The 14,531-nt window shown below is 34.3% G+C and overlaps 1 protein-coding gene across 2 annotated transcripts in view; it reads left to right on the forward strand.

The window, feature by feature from the left end:
- LOC129262213 (deleted in malignant brain tumors 1 protein-like) overlaps positions 1-14,531 on the forward strand; it is a 45,579-nt gene that overhangs the window by 12,789 nt on the left and 18,259 nt on the right. Inside the window, exons 5-14 of one of the 2 annotated variants that reach the window (XM_064100105.1) lie at positions 1,725-1,909; positions 2,129-2,296; positions 2,475-2,893; positions 3,067-3,202; positions 3,761-3,898; positions 5,649-5,690; positions 10,231-10,373; positions 12,004-12,156; positions 13,211-13,399; positions 13,975-14,115. In XM_064100105.1, coding sequence (XP_063956175.1) covers positions 1,725-1,909; positions 2,129-2,296; positions 2,475-2,893; positions 3,067-3,202; positions 3,761-3,898; positions 5,649-5,690; positions 10,231-10,373; positions 12,004-12,156; positions 13,211-13,399; positions 13,975-14,115 — 1,714 coding nt within the window. The remainder of the gene's footprint in view (positions 1-1,724; positions 1,910-2,128; positions 2,297-2,474; positions 2,894-3,066; positions 3,203-3,760; positions 3,899-5,648; positions 5,691-10,230; positions 10,374-12,003; positions 12,157-13,210; positions 13,400-13,974; positions 14,116-14,531) is intronic. The other variant, XM_064100106.1, reaches the window with a different exon arrangement.

Raw genomic sequence — 14,531 nt, forward strand, 5'->3', positions numbered from 1 at the left:
ACTTGATATTTAAGCTCCATATTGAAAAATCATCTAACAGGCAATGCGAGCGCGAAGTGTGGGCGAAAATTTTATATAGTGACATGAAAGATTCTTTTATTTTCCAAGTCTTCCTCTAATCTTATTTTATTCACTCTGGAACACTTGACAAGCAAAAAAACCCCAAAGGTTTTCACTCAAACTGTAAGGTCATTTAGTCCAAAATACACGTATTATTTCGAATGTGAATGATGCAATTTTATCCATCATAAAAGACCAAAAATAGTAGGGGGGACATTTGATATTGTGTCCCCCCTACTATTTTTGGTAGGGGGGACACGTCCCCCCTGTCCCCCCTGGGATTTCCGCCCATGATCGTGCTCAAAATTTTCAGCTCGCGCTTCGCGCTCGCATCATTTCTGTAGCAAAACCCATACTTTTCATGATCAAATAGCTGAATAGAATGTCCCATTTTCAGTTCTAAACCTCAAAAGAACTCCCACTTCGATTTGCAATAATCTTTTGTTGGATCTATATCTCGTTCTTTATTAAAAACGTCTATTAAACTCAATTTTTCTCAGATCGAAATATCAAAATTTTCAGCTCGCGCTTCGCGCTCGCATCTATATTGTTTTTTTAGATACCCATCTTAATCATTGGTACCAAAAATGCTTAGAATATCAAGCTTTCAGGTCAGAATATAAAGAAATTTCAGCTCGCGCTTCGCGCTCGCATTAATTTGTTGGTGAGATATGTGCCTCTATATCATGAGTCATATATATATATATATATATATAGGCATATGTGTGTGTGTTTGTGTGAGTTTGTTTGTTTTGTGTGATCGAGCGCCTTTTGGAAGTTGATTCATGATTTTGCCCCCCCCCCCAATCTGAAAAATGGATCGACGCCCCTGGCCTTCACCTATTGGATTGATTGGATATTTGGTCGTATACGACAGTTAAAAGAATAAAGATATTAAGGAAATGGGGGAAATGTCAACAGAATTTTGTTAATTAGTGAAGTTTATGATGTGAAATTTGTCTCACATAATAGACTTGTAATAAAATAACAATCGGTTTTTTTAATTTAAAAAAGGATAACCATTTTCAATTTTGTATCATAACCATCACCCATGCATTTTCTATAATTGCGACAAATATTTATTTCGTCTTTGTCTTTATTTGCTTTCCCTGAATATCATGAGTGGCACTTTTCTAGCGAAGGAATTATGAATTCAATTATCTGAGAAATGTTATTTTTGTCATGAAGAAAAGTTTATTTGCGATTCAGAGACGTCAACGTTCTGAAAATCGTTGACTGCGTTCCGCTGTTCTTAATTTAGATTGATGTTGCTTTATCGTCGCTCATCGATCCGTCTATCTGTGGTTTACATGGGAACAAAATATATTTGACAGCCACAATGAATCCCAAATAAGAAATATCATAAGAATGATGTTAGAAGTAAGAATAAAAAATCACATTTTACAACAACTTTGACAACTCGGTGGCGCAATGAGTAAGGGGGGGGGGGGCAGAAAGTGGCGTATCTGGCAAAATCTATTCTAAAGTTGCCTGCGAGTGAGCAAAAATTTAGACATTTTTTAATTACAAAACTCAAATTTTTGTGATAGATTTGACATATTGAATTATAATATTCAGAAAATAATATCATATTTCGATATATTTCACAATATTATGACCCTGGAATCCTTACATATTTTACCACCAATCCATCCCTATTTTAGATGTGAAGAGAGCTGTGGTTCTCTGCTCTCCCGAGGTCCAGCGCGTGGTCGAATTCGATTGACTGGTGGTCGTAACGATTTCGAAGGTTTGGTCCAAATCCTGCACGATGGCGTCTTTGGAACTGTCTGTGACGATGAGTGGAATATGAATGCAGCGAGGGTGATTTGTCGAGAGCTCCAACTTGGTATGTCCATAAATAATCACCAATTACTATCTAATGTTCAATTTGAGCGGGAGAGGGGTGCATGGGCGGCCCATATTCTCGTGTACACATCTTAAACAGATGTCAGCGGTTCATAGGAGGAGGAGGAGGAAGAGGAGTGTGGCATGCATAATTTGTCTCATATGTTCACACTGAATATAATCTAGTCATGATTGTTATTATTTTATATTGTTCATTCAGGTGATGCTACAGAAGCTGTAAATGCTGCTGATGCTGGTTTCACCCCTGTTTCTCTTCGCACTCCAATCTTGCTGGATGGCATCGCTTGTCGCGGAGATGAGAGCAGCATCCAATCTTGTAGTCATGGCAGCTGGTATACCAGCGGATGCGGTCATTTTGAAGATGCAGGTAATCATGATGCATTCAATTTTGTTAACCTTTTCATTATAATATTTTGCATTTATTTTTATTGATAAGATCATCCATCCATCCATCTTAAAATGAAAATGCTTCTTTTTAAGTTATTTTTCACTGACAAATTACTACTCTTCTTATTCTGATAATCCTTCAAAAATTATTTTTGTAGGAGTTCGTTGTTCTGGTCCAGATGTTTCCCGTCTTTGTGTGAGCGAATGCGGTGATGGTTTCTACCAAGTACCTGGTACATCGGAATGTCAACTTTGTGACGTAACTTGTAAAACGTGCTCGGAGCGCTCCGACAGGTGTCTGAGCTGCGACGCGCCACGCTTTCTCCGCTCCAACCAATGTCTGGAGGACTGTGGATTTGGCTTCTATGGCGATATTCGAACGCGCACCTGTCAGCCGTGCAGCCCATACTGCAAGAACTGCATGGATGGGGATACGGATGACGCATGCTCCAGCTGTATGGACGGGACTTTTTTACAGAACGGAAGGTGTGTGACGACTTGTACGGAGCCGCTGCTTTCCAAGCATTTGCCGATCAGAATTGTGGATGGAACGACGCCTTTTGAAGGAAGAGTTGAGGTAAGTTGCAATGCTGATTATTTCAGCAATATGCATTTTCATTTTAAATGTCATTCAAGTAAAAACCCCACTCATTTCATGGATGTGGCCGTACGTAGCAGACATGATAATTTGTAAAAACACTACAGTCCCATTCATTGCAAATCATGTTTGTTTTTCTTTTCCTATGCCAGGTTTATATCAATGGAGATTGGGGAACGGTATGTGATGACCAGTTTGATATTCATGATGCAGAAGTTGTCTGCAGGCAACTTGGTTTTGGAGAGGCTGTGGCTGCAGTTAGATCTCCAGGATTTGGACCAGGCCAAGGTATGTTGATTTCTCTTTGTTTTGTAATCTCATATCATCAGACCCGAGGCATTTTTTTAATCTGAGCAGTTAATCTTTTCAATTGATTAATGAACTTAAAAGTTAAATCATTTAATTTTGATACAGTAAATTAGAGGAGATATATTTCCTTTTAAGTGTTTTGACTTGATTTGTGTATTAATCTACTAATGGGCAATTTATGCATATGATTTTTGAAGAATATATTTTTGTCGTAATTTTTATACCAATCTCCTTTCTTCCATGTTAGTATGGTTTTAAATTTAAACATTTGACCATAAGATGAAGTATAAGTAATATAAAACCAAATTTATGTACAAGTTTACTGGTAAAAATTTACATGAAAGTATGGCATTGTTGTGGATTTATAGAGCATCCCAAAAGCTGAAAACACTAGCAATTAAATTGCAATCCAAAATACATGAATTGTGGTATTGTTTTTGTATTTAAGTTAACATATCAAGGTGTATGGAGATTTTTTCATATTTCTTGCTGGGCTGAGTGCATTAAACATTTCATTATTTCTGATATTGGAATTAGGTAAAATCTTGATGTCTGACTTAAGATGCAATGGTACAGAGGATGAGTTGGTAAACTGTGCTCAAAGTCCCTTCAGTCAAAACAATTGCTACCACCACGAAGATGCAGGTGTCGAGTGCTCTGGGTCGTTATCTATTGGTGAGTACAGAAAGAGATTATTCGATATTTCATTCGTTTGTTAGATGATGGAGAAGGTAGTGCGTTGATGCATGGATGGTAAAGATGGAGGATTTGATGTAGGTGATAATGGAGAATGGAATGATGGATACGGTGTTGATGAAGGTGGGGATGGTCGATGGTAGTGGTGGCAACAGTGATCAGGTTTAGGACGGTTGTGGAGATGATGATTGTGGTTGTGATGGGGATAATTAGGATAGTGGTGGTGATGATAATGATGATGATAGTGGTGGTACTTGTATCAATGATGAGGATGGTGATGGTTGAGGGGGTTACGATCATGGTGGTGATTAGGATGGTCATGATGGTGGGGATGTTGATGGTGATGACGACAATGATGATGATTGTGTTTGTGGTGAAGATGTTTTCTGTTGTTGATGGTAAAAAATATGAGGATGGTGATGAGTGTCATTGTGGTGGAGAAGGAGTTGGTAAATGGTGATTTTTTTTTATAGTGATTGTGGTGGTGGTTGTGATAATATGTTGATGATGCCAGTGATGGTAATGGTAATGTAACAGTTATCACACACAGAACTATAGCCATTGAGGCACATGTAGCTGGTGTGCAATCCGATTTCTGTATCGCCGAAGTATGATATCCCTTTGTATACAACATGTGTGCATAATAGATCTACATGCACAGCTAACAGTAATGGTTAGTGAGTCAATAGGGATAGGTAGTGGTGATACTTTAGTTATAAAAAAAGGTGATTGGTGTTCATGATAATAGTGATTGTTTCCATGTATGATATGATGAAGATGATGATCAGATCATGATGATGATCTTGACTCTTTACATTTGCATGACACTAATTTGGTGTTTAAATTGATCCATATTTGATATCTTTGTGGTGATTGAAATTCGTTGTATAATTATTCCACTTTATTGATTTCAATTGTTATGGAATGGATTTCAATTGGGAGTTTCGCTTATTTGAATATTCCTTTTGTAGCCTTGTTGCTGATTTTCTTCTGTTTGATTAATCCTGGGTTTATGCGATGCACATGATTTCTAATCAATTTCCAATGTTTGCATGGAAAAAAAAGTGAACATGATATTGATGTGCTTCACTAACATGGGGTTGGCAAGGAATTTACACGTAACCTTGTAGAATTTCAATTCCATTATCAAGAAGCTGAAGCTTGAACTTTCTATCAAATTACCCTAGGCCTAAACATGAAAATATCCAAATATTTGCCTTTGCCTCATGGAATTTTCAGGGCTGATACAAATTCATTACCACATTGTACTTATTTTTTTCTTGAAAATTTGTAAATGAAAGTACCGATTGAGTACATTTGATAATAGTATGATTGAAAAAGCTTTGCTTATCCCCTGCAGCCTGCCCAATTATTCAGTGGAGTAGTACAGCTTTAGTGTTCTATTTATTTAATGAAGGCAATTGATTTGAGGATCTTAGATTTGGCTCCTTTACAATAATAGAGTAAACCACTTAAATGTTTTCCCCATTATTCTTTGGTTGCAAAATACCCCATCTATAAATGTTGAATCACTTGATAGAGCATTGTGCAGTCATTACTTTACTAAGTTTACTTTCCCGAAACCAACAATCCAGGGTCCTTAGATTATGATATTTAACTATGAGACATGTGAGGTGCCGAATTCATTTGAACTCCAATGCTTAAAGGTGTCTATTATTTCCATAAAATTATCTGTGTGCTTTTGAAACCCTTGCCTGTTCTCGTGCAGTTTTAAATTATGGCTCTTCTACAAGAACTATTGTTCACCCTGGTAAGTCTGCATGTGTTTCCTTCCATTTTCAATTTCTCACACATCCTCCTTCGCTTGTCGTTCTTTTGCTTCATTTAACCCATAGTCCTCGGGCATGCATTGGGGCATCTTTTATTTTTAAAATTAATGTGCACTATTCTATCATGTCTCATTTTTGCATATTGTTGCATACATATGGGGGAAATGATTTTTTATAACTTTTATAGACTGCATCATTTGATTTCATTGCACCATAAATTTTGCATTTATTTATTTATTTTTTTTTTTTTTGGGGGGGGGGGGTTAGGGATTAAGCAGCAGCAGAAGTAATTGTAGTATTTTATAAAAATGATAATATTTGTATTTTATATAAAAGTTATTATTATTATTTTCATTGTTATTATTATTATTATCATTATTATTGTTGTTATTATTATTATCATTATTATTATCATTATTATTATCATTAGTAGTAGTAGTAGTAGAAGTAATAGTTCAGCAAGAGTAATTGTGCCTATGATAATAATAGTTCTGAAAGTAGTTATTTTAGTATTTAGCTACAACTGTAGGATTTTGAATAGTATGGTACAAATGAAGAAATACAAGAATAACATCAATAATAACAACAATGGTAAGCTAGTAACTCCCTAGCCAAATTTTTATAGACCCAGATATGAACCCAAATAGATACTTTTATAATGATGGGAGGTCAGCCATGAGAGCAACTATTTAGGACTCTGCTCATGGTCTAGTGGAGCAGAAAGTTAGAAAGGGTGAGATCTTTTATCAAACAGATCAGACAGCTTAAATATAGATTTTTTAATCCTTTCTATAACTATATATTCTTCTTGGGCCATGTGATAGATTTTTAAAAGCAAGTTTTGACAATTACAAATCATTTTTTAGAAACCCAGTGAAATATTAACTGCAGAACTTTGAGTTTATCTTAATGTGTTTTTTGTCTGTGACCTGGGCTTGTCAGAAAAGTAATCACAAGATGAATATTTAAAATGCCATTGCATTCATCGTTTCTTTCCATGCATGCACAGCTTGGCAGTATTCCAAAGTAATGCCGCCCCTCTGCAGGGTTGTAATTAAACCTGAAAAGGTTCTGGTATGCCGTTCTATAGCGATCCAAATAGTATGGGCATATATATTACATTTTTCTTCACCTCAAAATAAATATCCGTGCCACCAGAGCAATTAATGAGAGTGATGATAAAATAATGTGTTGAAACTGCAACAAAGCAATATCCTGAAACTCCCTGAATTCTTATGCGAAAGATTGATTTCTGTGTGGCAAGGTTTGGAAAGGGAACTTCCCGTGAAACATTCCTCTTCCATATTAAAGTTTAATTGCAGTTTTTGCAATCAAGATGATGAAACCCAGGATAGTAATTGAAATATTAAAAGCAAAAAGACTTTGCTCTTTAACAGTGTATGGAAATTTGATTCAAAATATGACTTTGAATTTATAAAATATTCCCAATAATATTTTGAATTCTCTTATATTGCAAATAAAATATACAATTATGAAGATTTTCATTTCATTTCTTATTATGTCTACATTTGTAGTAAAACTTTAATATTTACTTGCTCCCATGACATCATTGGTCACAACAAAAACTTGTCAAGGAAATGCAGTATATGGGATAATACTTTTCTTTGGTTAAAACGAGGAAGTGGAAAAAAAAGGGCTTTTGTGGTGCTTCACAGGAGGTCCATAAGACCCAGACAGAAGGGAGGGGTGGAAACACAAGACCATTTATTGTTTACAAAGCATTCCAAGATGTGTGAGAACTCGCCTTAATGGTTCAGCCATTAGCTTGTGGCTGGCGGGAAAGGCATTCTTTTATAGAATTTTCCATCCAGTCTCCAATTCAAATACCTCAGTTACCACACGGTTTTTGTGGGTTCATCATCTAGAACTGGTTTCGCAGAAATATGAAATTAGGACTGGGTGGAGCATATATTAGCATATATATTATACACAATGAAACACAAAAGGACTGTACACTACCCATATTCATCAGACTGTTTAAATATGCCCAGATATTATATATATTAATTATTGCATTGTTATTTTTTGTGATTTATGCACTACCATTCACCAATTGTAAATAGACCTATTTTTAGAATGAATGGTGTGGTATTATGAGGGTTTTGTATTATCTATTTCTTGGAAATAATAGATTGATTATTAATTGTTGCCTCAATGATTTATTATTAGTATTCCTTTAAAGGAGCATATAGACACAATTATATATAGATACAATTCATTATACATGTAGTATAAATCACGACAATTGTCGTTGTTTATATAGTTTATTTACGTTTATTTACGTTTTATTTGTTTGGTTTTGTTCCACACTCACTCTGAAAAATTGCAAACTCATGCACGCTTTCAGCAAAAAAAGCTGCACAGTCATATATTCAAACAGGAAATGAAAAACTTTTTAACACCACTTCTTTATTGGTTAGTACTAATGATTGAGATGTTATTTACTTTAGAAAAGCTGTGAAAAGTTTCAAATCTCAAGGACTCTTCATCATCCACTCTCACTTTAGCAGGATGTCCTTTCATTTGAGGGTTCTAAACTATAGAATGTGGTTAACCCAAAATGTAAGGTAGAATATTGTGTCTAAAGGCAAAAAGAGTTATACTTTCAATACTTCATTGAAATACATTCAAAGATCGAGGCCCAGGCAAATGCTTGGAAACTAATAAGGAAACTATAATGTTTATTTTCATGAGAAATTGACAATAATACATGCATACTCTGTACCATTTTATGCACTTTAAATATGTCCTCATATGCTCCTTTAACATTAGAATTACATTTAGGCCTTAGTGTAGAAATAAGGGCACTGTTATGAGTCAGCCTGGTATTTTTTCCAGTCAAATTATCATTTCACCATTCAGACTTTTTCATCCCATTTGCATGCAAGCATGTACATGTATGTTCTAACAGTCTTCTGGTACTCCTCAAGATCTCTTTAGGAGAAAAAAAATGAAGAGTAATCACTATCGCAGGAGCATGATGTAGTTATACTATCGGGGTGCATTTTCTTTTCTGTTTTCTTGTCTGTGAAAGAGAGAAAAAAAATGGAAGGTTCACTTGCAGTTCAATTTGAGCACACACTCATGCACCAGTGAAATTCACCTTGTAATAATGTGACGACTATTCGGGAGGGAGAGAGCAATATCTGCAGTAGTAGTGAAGTACTGTTTGTATACAAACTACCCATTCATTTTCACATCGGGCTATTCCATTCATAATGAGGGGGCCCCATGCTATTGGATGATGAAACACCCGCAATAGACACACCTTAAACTCTATACATGTACGAAACCATGTTTTGTGCAGACAATATACAAAATAGCTACAAAAAGAACAATCACAGATATGCTTCATTCATTCATTGTTTGATTAGTTTTCTTTCAATAACTCCTTTTAATCAAATAATTTTCAAATAATGTAAATTGTCTTTGAACTTTAATCAGACTTCTTTAGGCTTTTTTTTAATATCTGACTGAGGATTACTTTTTCATTGACTCAATAAAAAGGGAGAAATGGAAACTTTGATATTGTGCTGCTTTTCTGCAAAACTTGACTATTATTTCTCTTCTATCTTAGATGAGTGTGTAATTGTTGAAATATTTCCTGTGATGCGAGTATGTCTTATTTCTTGTCTGTAATCATTTCCATGCAAAGGCAATGGTAAATTTGTTAAGTCATACAGTGACTTTGTTTTAATATGCATCAAATTCTCATTCAGTTATTTGATTTTTATTTGTTTCTCCAGAGAGAAAAAAATTGATAGATAATCTAGGATAGACTGATGTACTCAATTTTGATCTTGTGTTTTGCTGATATCAGTGCAATTAAATCTGGGGTGTGGTATCCTAATTTTATGTGTTTAATGCTTACACATCAGGGCTTTATATCCCCTGGAAAAAAGCGCTTTATAAATCCCATTATTATTGTTATAAGACTATCTATCATTCGAACTGGTAAATTGAGAGAAACAATCTTCTCAACCTAGTATCAGGCTTGCTCAAAACTACCATTAGAATGAGATATTTGAAATTTTGAATGATAATAATAATGATAATGATAATAATGATAATAATAATAATAATAATTATGATAGTAATAATAATAACAATAATGATAATAATGATAATGATAACAAATTATAATAATGATAATAATAATAATAATAATGATAATAATAATAATAATGTTATTTATAAAGTGCTAAGTCCAATTTGAAGAGTGCTGAAGTAGAGAGAATAAAGTAGTAAATAGAAAGGCTTTTAGAATATTTTTGAAGCACAGATAAAAGTTTTTGAGAAGAGAAATTTCCATTTTACATTTATACCCAAAACTAAGAATAACAAAAATTCAATTTCTGACATGTCACAAATGGAAAACTTTAGTAAGAGTATGGGAGGTTTGGTTACATTTCTGCAATATACTTCAACACATACTTTGTAAGTAATATCATATGTTAAGGTATTGGAATTATAATGTTTTCTTTCTTTTCACGTCAACAGGAGCAACAGGTGCGTGTAAAGACAGCTGCGAAGTGGGATATTACGCCATCGGCCCACAATGCCTTGCATGTGACGCTGACTGTCTAGAGTGTGTGGGTGCACCAAACCAATGTACAGCTTGTAAAGCGCCCTCTTTCCTTCAGGTAAACGGAAAGTTTATGGAAAGTGTAAAATTCTCTATCCAACGTTCAAAATGCACAATATACTATTTTTTTTTAAAAGGATAATCTGTTCCACTATCTAACAGTAAAATATTTAGGTACAGTGTGCATTCTATTTTTAAAGAATGGCCTATTTTTTCTCACGTTTCTATTGAAAATGTCATTTCTATATGAAAAATAATATTTTTACACATTTATTACTAAATTTTAAGAGTAATTTTGCTAAATTGAACGTCACGTCATTTATGCATACTACTCAAATTCTGAGTTGTAGACTCTTAGCACAATTAACAAAGGATATTGATAGATTGAGCTCTTCTTGACCTTTTAAAGCTGAATAAATGAATAAAATGCCCTTCACCATTATTAATCAATGAACCAGCTGATGTCATATTGGGTTGCAGACAGATCAATGGCAAACATATGCTAATTTCCATCAAATTAAGACTTTTCTTCTCATATGGATGATTTTGGTGCAGGTTGCAGTTGAAAGTGTGATTCATGACACTATGGGGGTTAAGCAGTGAACAATCCAAACCATCTGTTGTATTTGTTTTGGTGCTGATTGTAATTTGCGTCTGCAGTTTCCCAGAAAGAGTTTAGACGGAGGATGTAAAAGTGTTAGCGGACTGTTCGCGAGGAATATTTGTCACCAACGCCCTATCTGAGGGTTGTTTTGTTGATAAATATTGTCTGAAGTATGGTTGCCAACACCCAAATTGGCAGACAAACTTGGAACGCTTGACGTCATTGAAATCATTTATCGTGAAGAAAAGAACCAATGGAATGAAAGGAATTCAATTATGTTTTGACTGGCAAGATTTGGAACCAAGATTGGCGATTAGATAGATACCAGAACAGTTTTAATATTTGTTTTGTTGTATGTATTATGAGAAAATTTTGTTCTTTGTCAAGGCAGGTAGATAGATTGAAATGTAAACGTAGCATTACTAATCAGGCATGAGGAAATGTCCTTGTTGAAAAAAAAAAACGAGTGACACAAAATCTTTTGTCAAATGACAAAATTTGAGGTCAGCATTGTTGGGTCCCATATGTCAATGGGATGCATGTATGAATTTGAACTGACATTAGATCTCCTTGTCTGTTTTCCTCTACTTTATAGATTCGCTTTTCTCTTCCATTATTTTTTTTTCTCTTTGTCTCTGACTGTCGATTCTCTTGTTTTCTGTTATTTTCTTTTTGTCTGAACCTCTCTTTCCCCCTTTTATTTGTTTCCTTATTTATTTTAATCCTATATGTTTCTATTTATTCTATCTAATGCTAATATCAAGCTATATATCAGTTTAACTATCTATCTTGATCTATCTTGATCTATCTATCTATCTATCTATTCATTATCTATCTGTCTGTCTGTCTGCCTTTCTTTTATTTTTCTTTCTTTCTTAATTTCTTTATTCCTTCTTATTACTTGTTTTTTCTTTGTCAATGTCTTTGTCTTCTTTCCCAGATTTTAGAGAGTATAAAATATGCTGATTTTCCTTTGTTTTAATAGCCAAGCCAACATTTGTAAAAAAACCCAAAACTTTCTAATCCATCAGCCAATTGATATTCAGATATAAAATAGTCACAGCTACAATCTCTTCCTCCACAGGGTTCATCTTGCGTCAGTCAATGCGGTAGTGGTCAGTTTGGCAACACGTTGACCTCTCGATGTGAGGCTTGCGACAGAGATGTTTGTGATTCTTGTGCCGATGGTGATAGGAACAACATCTGTACATCCTGTCCACAGGGCAGATATATGAAGGTAATTATCTCATGATGCTTCAAAAACATTTCAATTCAATTCAATTCAATTCTTTATTTCATTTCCATTCAAAACATAATACAAGGTAATATAAAGTAATACAAATCAAGTACAATTTTACAGAAGGGCATTCTTACTTCGTAAAAAAAAACACAGAAAAAACAGTATAATATAGAGCATAAATGGAAATGGAAATGAGGGGGATCCACTAAAAAGCAAAGCTTGTAAATTGTGGATCCCCCTTGGAAAGGAAGTATAGTAGACTTATTCTCATATGCGTACATATATGTATTACAGGAAAGAAAAAGAGAACAAAAGAAATCATACGGATGCAAATATAATTACTGAACAAATGCAAAGCTTTTCACACAAATGCAAAGCTTTTCACACATTCCAGGGCCCCATTGCATAAAAGTTACTATTTATGGTAACAATGGTAACTACCATGGTTACAAGGCTCAACAGCCAATCAAAATCAAGAATTCCATGCAAGATACCATTGGAAGGCAAAGTTACCATAATGGTAACTTTTATGCAAAAGGGCCCAGAACATATTACTTCGTGTTGATCAGACAAATAATGAGGATTTTTTTTAGATTGGAAAAAGTGTCAATTTGAGAGTTAAAGACAATCATGTTTGTATGTAAGTAATAGCCAGTTGATATCTGCAGGTGATCCAACTAGCATATGATAAAGTGATATGTTTGTTTAAAACTTGTACATGGCCCTGATGAATATACAAGATATAAAAATCAAATAGCAATAAATTTATCAAAACATATTTGCAATTGCAACATCATAACCTTCATGAAAATATTCAATGTCCAAAAGTTTTATTCAAGGAAAAGATTATGGGCATTATGATTATGTTCATTATTATGAGCATTATGTTCAATTTTTTTAGATATGTCACTTTATGGTAACAGTGATCTAAAATGTATTTTCATTTTTTTTATAACTCGGAAGTCAATTATGAGTTCTTGTTATTCATATTTAGGTACAACCTTTCATCTTTCATCTATAATAGAAATATATATATTTTTTATCCACATAGAGTTCAGAATGTGTTTTGAATTGTGGACCAGACATGTACCTACAAGATAACATGTGTGTTGAAGACTGTGGTCTAGGAAACTACTCCAATCCTAACATGTTTACCTGTCAACCATGTGAATCTCAGTGCCTGTCCTGCGGTTATATGGACACACCTAATGTCCAGTGCATCACCTGCAAACCCCTAAAGGTAGGTTACCAGTTACAGAGTAGAGATGGGTTCAAGACGGGTCATGGTCTTGGTCCTGGTCTAGTTCCAAATCGTGTGTGCAAAGTCTATAGGGATTTTGAAGATAAAATATTACCCCTGCAGGCTTAATACTCATATCTGTCTGTCTCAAGTACCATCGCTACTTTACAATGGTTCTCTTGGAAAATAGTTCAAATATATACTTATTTGCAGTGAAATAGTAAAAACTATCACTGTGGCATGTAACAAGCAGGGTAATAATTATCATCTCACAAATTTTATCATAAAATTTGTCATATGTATGGTACACTGTATATTATATATTTTTTAAAATTATTTTTGAATGACAACTGAATGTCAAGTACATAAAAGTTGCACTTAAATAACTCAATGTAAAGTACTTAAGTTTTGACTTAGTATTGTAATGCCGAACACTCTGTTTTCATTGATAATTTTATATTCAATTTTATGTAAAAAGTTTTTGCACTCAACTTTGAAGAATAAATTATATGTACAGCCTTCTGCCATAAATAATAAGAGGTAAAAATTGCAGTAAATCCTTTGTTTCTCATCAGATCTTGGACCCGACATCAGGAGACTGTGTTGATCAATGTCCAGCTGGCCAGTATTCTTTCATCTTAGACCCATCATCTGTCATGCCACATCAAACTCTCCGTCTGGTTGGGGGACATACCCATCTACGAGGCAGAGTAGAGGTCAGTTCTCACCACTGGGATTCTATGTTGTCTACTTGAGTTTTGATGATATTGTGATTGATTCTTCCAAAATAGGAAATAAGGAAGAGGTGATTTGTAAGGAGGATGATTTGCAAGCATTTGAGGTTTAAAGTGATTGGTTAACATTGTTTTGACTTTTAAAAAATCTGAGCTAGAAGGTCACACTTGTCACCTGTGTCTGTGATATGTTACAAAAATGAAGCCCAGAAAAAATTGCGTTCGAAAATAATTATTTAGTGCTTCAAAAATTGAAATATAAAGTGACCGAAAACACCATCTTAATTTCATCCCATACACTTATGTGTACTATTTAGGCGTCTATTAGACACCCATTTACAAAATTGGGGTTTGCCTTGTAGTTTTAGCTTTTCATTCTCAATAATGGTTGTATTCAG

The sequence above is a fragment of the Lytechinus pictus genome, chromosome 5 (genome assembly GCF_037042905.1).
Source record: "Lytechinus pictus isolate F3 Inbred chromosome 5, Lp3.0, whole genome shotgun sequence".
Classification (NCBI taxonomy): Eukaryota; Metazoa; Echinodermata; class Echinoidea; order Temnopleuroida; family Toxopneustidae; genus Lytechinus; species Lytechinus pictus.